Source organism: Myzus persicae, unplaced genomic scaffold (genome assembly GCF_001856785.1).
Source record: "Myzus persicae strain clone G006 unplaced genomic scaffold, MPER_G0061.0, whole genome shotgun sequence".
In the NCBI taxonomy this organism is placed as follows: Eukaryota; Metazoa; Arthropoda; class Insecta; order Hemiptera; family Aphididae; genus Myzus; species Myzus persicae.
Genome location: NW_019104089.1, coordinates 686,408 through 690,742, shown reverse-complemented (window position 1 = coordinate 690,742; position 4,335 = coordinate 686,408). Strand labels below are relative to the sequence as shown.

Here is a 4,335-nt window from a genome sequence, read left to right as displayed (position 1 = left end):
GTCTACCATAATCATTTGCTAAATATAGCTTTAATTTTTTTTATACATGTAATATGGTAAATAAATTATAAAATATAAATTACATTCATATAAACATTGATTTTTTTGTCATTTATAATTTGGGAGCTTTCAATATTTTGTGAAGACTCAAATGAGTCGTGGGATGAAAAAGTTTGAATACCTCTGGAATAGGGTATAGGCAATCTCTGTATAATGTATTGAAATCATAATAATATTTCCACTGTGCAACAATTCAACTATAGTGCTAATCACAGCTCACCAAAAAGAGAATTTAAATAAGCCTAACCACAGCCACTTGTTTGACGGTTTGGGAATCGAAAAACCAAATATATTTGTTATGTGGGCCAAGCCTATACGACAATACTATAACTTTGATACTAAGACCGACCACCAAATTCTGACTTCACCACCGTTTGTGTTATGCTAAGCTACATATTATGTGAAAACAAAAAAAAATGGTGGCTGGTAAAGTAGAAACGTTCCAATGTTATAGTAGAATACTAAAATTTAAGCTTACAATTTTTAACAAAAATAAATTGGAAATAAACACATTGTGGATAATGTATAAAAAATGTATTTCAATATAATGTTGCACATTCAATTGGTAGTAATTATCAATTGTTCTGTTATAAATATTTGTATTTTTTTTTTATAAATAGTTGCTATTTACATAACTAAGTGTACATTTAGTCAAAAGTTCAATTTATAATCAATAACCTAGTAAACTAAACCCAAAGCCTTTGGATATATTTGTATAAACACATTACTGGGTAGAAAAATGGTGATTGTAAGTAGTTACTTTTTAATATATTGGCTCAGTGTGGCCTGGCCATGGCCCAACCATTTTTTTAGGATCTCATAAATTTTTTATTTGCTTGGCGTCTTCCTGATCTATATTGGAAAAAGGAACCCTGAAAAGTATTTATAGAAATGATAATTAAACTGTATGCAATTTGCAGGCACAATTTTTCTGTATAAGGCCCAAGGCTGTTTTGAGAATACTTGGGGCCTTTATATTTTAATATTGGACCCCTTAAAACAACTGATTCGTGGGCTTTTGGTGTGCAAGGCTCATACTGTATTGACTTAAGTGTGTAACACATTTACATGCATTAATTTCAATATAATTAAAAACTTGTAGCACTAATATACAAAATAAATTTATGAAAAAATAAGACACAAGGTACATTTGATTTGACAGATAAATAATTTTAACAATAACAATAAGAAATATATATACATATTATATATAATATATATAAAGAGATGATGTCATTGATCTAATAGGTTATGTTACAATTTCGGAAAAAACACATAAAATAGCTTGTTAAAAGAAAACAGTGATTATATAAATATTAAATACAGAAAAATAGATTACACATTTTATCAATTGATTATATAAAATAATGATGAATTCTTAAAATAATTGTTTTTGTATTTAAAAAAGTAGAAAATATATTTAAAGGTATTATTTTGTTACATGTTGTATAAAATATAAAATATACATTGAAAAATGTAATAACATTAATTACGAGATCTTTTTAATACAATTTCATAATTTAATGACCTCTTTTAAAAATGTATAAAGTTACCTCGCAGAGTTACTTTATTAAAAATATTTTCCATATGAATAAAGTCCAAAACATACAAACACAAAAATGATAAATGGGCCCCATGTTTTAAGCCATGCACTGCAACTAGAATTATAAATTACTTAAATTATTATCTTTCTTATAAATAGTATATATAAATAATTAATTGTAATGATTTTACCTCACATATTTTCCAAAAATGAAAGTGTATAAAGCTAATTTAACCATATTCCAATTTTTGCTTTTACTGTAATTCATTAATGATAATGCCATGCCAACATGGGAATGGCAGTTATCACATAGAAGGTTGTGCTAAAATAAACAATCATTGTTAATTTGAACTTTCAATTTATAAATAATAAAACATAGTAAACATTTAAAATATCAATATTTTTGTAGAGAGTGCAGATTTGTATATATTTTATTCCGGTTGGTTGTATCATAACATGCAAAGTGAGCATAGAATTTGTACAACAATTTGAACTACCAATGAAACTGTTTAGGTACATATATTACATATTTAGATATTTACCCATTTGATTTTAAGAGCATTCAAAATCATAATTATTTCATATTTTTCAATGTTTTTTTTAAATATTTCTGAAATAATTTTAGTAATTTTATTAATCTCACATTTTTATTATTTTTGATTAGAATCAAAATAAATTGATAGGTATACTTATACCTGACCTATGTAAATTCCTTTTAGAATACATTTTTAATATTAATTGATTCCTATTTTTTTTTCTATATAGATTAAAACTACATATAAACCACAGATATTTAAAAGAAAAGTATTTTTGGTAGCAATAATTTTGAATTAAATATTCAGGAAATAGATGTTTTTTTTTACTAATTTTTTCACACATATTTAAAAAAATGTAGAACATGTATGTATGTATATTTATAACTTTTAGCACATATTTGGTTCATTTTTATTGCAAACAAATACTTTGATCTAATCATGTGCCAAGCACCAATTTATTTTAACAAAATATACTATGAATAAAAAAATAACTTAACATTAAAGCTATATCAACATATTATTAATATTACCATTCTATTGAAATATTCAATTGATGCTTCATTAACAGCTTTATCCCATGCTTTAGAACCACCAATTATAGTTCTGATATCCAACTGCCAGTACTTAGTGGGATATCCAAAGGCCATATCATCTTCAGCAACATAAAATGATCCAGAAAAATCTCGTATTACCCCAGTGGATGTAGTGATTCCCATATGACCAATCAATGGAAATAACCAACTACAAATTGTACAAATAACATTCCTATTAAAAATTGTTGCAGCATCAACAAGTAATAGGTTTTATTAATCAATCTACTAAAATTTTTAACAGTGATTGTGTAAGCAAACTATACAAAATCCACCTAAACAATTATTCTAACATTTTCTCTTTCATTAATAAAAATGTTTTATAGTCAATTAAATTTAATTATAAAATATAAAACATCGTTTTTTTCTACTTTTTAGGTATTTTGTGTTGATATTTTCAGTTTGTATTGGGAAATTCTTGTTTTATAATTTAATTAACTTAGGTACTTAAAAAAATATATTCTTGTTCTGCACACTTGACCACATCATAACTCGTAATCATTATCATAATAGTGGCATATTTATGATTGTCAGCATGACGTAGTCATGGAAAGAAGATGTTCTCTGCATCATGGTTGTCAGTTATAATATGTTAAAAAACTATTTAATAATTAACAATATAGGTTATAGTATTTAAAATAGTAATATGACCTCATAAGTTGTACAGTTGTTATCGTATTAAAGAGCACCTAAAATTTAATACACAAGATGTATACTTTTGTAAAAATGAATAGTAAATCTTTTATTTGAATGTATTCAAATATTGTACATGATGAATAGGGTTCGGATTTGAGGGCAAATACCATTTTTTTTTTTTTTATGACAATAGAAAAATAATTTTTAAATTAAAATGTGTTTCATTTAATTTCTAAGATAATGAACAAACATTTTCTTTCAACAGACTTTTTCACCTATAAATGTTTTATTTTGCTTTTTTATCTTTTTTAATTTATACATGTTTGATTATCAATAGTTAGTATCGATAGTTTTCTATACATATCAATGGAACAAATCGACAAGAAAGTTGACAAAAAGACAACAAATTTATCGATGTTATATTTAAAAGTAGTTTTAATGTGATTGATTATTGGTGATATTGATTAAGTATTTGTGACAGCAAGTTAATTTATCATTTCAAAAACTACCCATACTTTACCTATCTATAGATTATTTTTTTTTCAACAGAAGCTAGTTAAATCAACTGAAATTTTTTAATGCTATTTTTGGCCTTTTTTTTATTTTCAACGATTTTTATAAATTATATTTCCTTCAAATCTGTACCCTAATAATGTAGAATCATTAAAATAAATATGCAGTATTGATCTATCCCCTATGGCATTCAAGTTAAAATCATCAGTTCAAAAGAAACCTTACCTTATAAATGGTATAGGAGTCCAAACCACACTGTACGGATAACGACGGGTATAATGTTCATCAACATCCATTTTTAACTACTTCAAATTACACTCTAATTTAGTATAAATCGAATCGAATTCATCAAAACATCCCGAGTTTCCTGACAAAAAGCAACAAGAACAACAAACTGAACAATCGTTATCTCTTATCACATTAATTTATTTGCTTATCAATTATCATTTTTCTTAAT

General features: G+C 25.3%; 1 protein-coding gene across 2 annotated transcripts; it reads right to left on the bottom strand.

The window, feature by feature from the left end:
• Positions 1–1,612: 1,612 nt before the first annotated feature.
• Positions 1,613–4,335, bottom strand: LOC111038589 (transmembrane protein 222). Of its 2 annotated transcripts, none has more exons than XM_022321747.1 (4): positions 4,104–4,335; positions 2,670–2,880; positions 1,795–1,925; positions 1,613–1,718 (listed from the first exon to the last, which is right to left on the bottom strand). In XM_022321747.1, the coding sequence occupies exons 1-4, from the start codon at positions 4,172–4,174 to the stop codon at positions 1,631–1,633; spliced, it is 501 nt and encodes a 166-aa protein (XP_022177439.1). In that variant the 5' UTR covers positions 4,175–4,335; the 3' UTR covers positions 1,613–1,630. The 2 variants fall into 2 exon arrangements, with proteins under 2 accessions (XP_022177439.1, XP_022177440.1); XM_022321748.1 differs by lacking the exon at positions 4,104–4,335 and adding an exon at positions 3,101–3,216.

Bases quoted from the DNA above. Each gene is read 5' to 3' on its own strand.
- LOC111038589 (XM_022321747.1), bottom strand. From the start codon at position 4,174: ATGGATGTTGATGAACATTATACCCGTCGTTATCCGTACAGTGTGGTT. The intron at 1,926-2,669 runs GTAATATTAATA...TGTTTATTTTAG, and splicing joins TTGAATATTTCAATAGAATG to CACAACCTTCTATGTGATAA. The intron at 1,719-1,794 runs GTAAAATCATTA...TTATAATTCTAG, and splicing joins ATTTTTGGAAAATATGTGAG to TTGCAGTGCATGGCTTAAAA.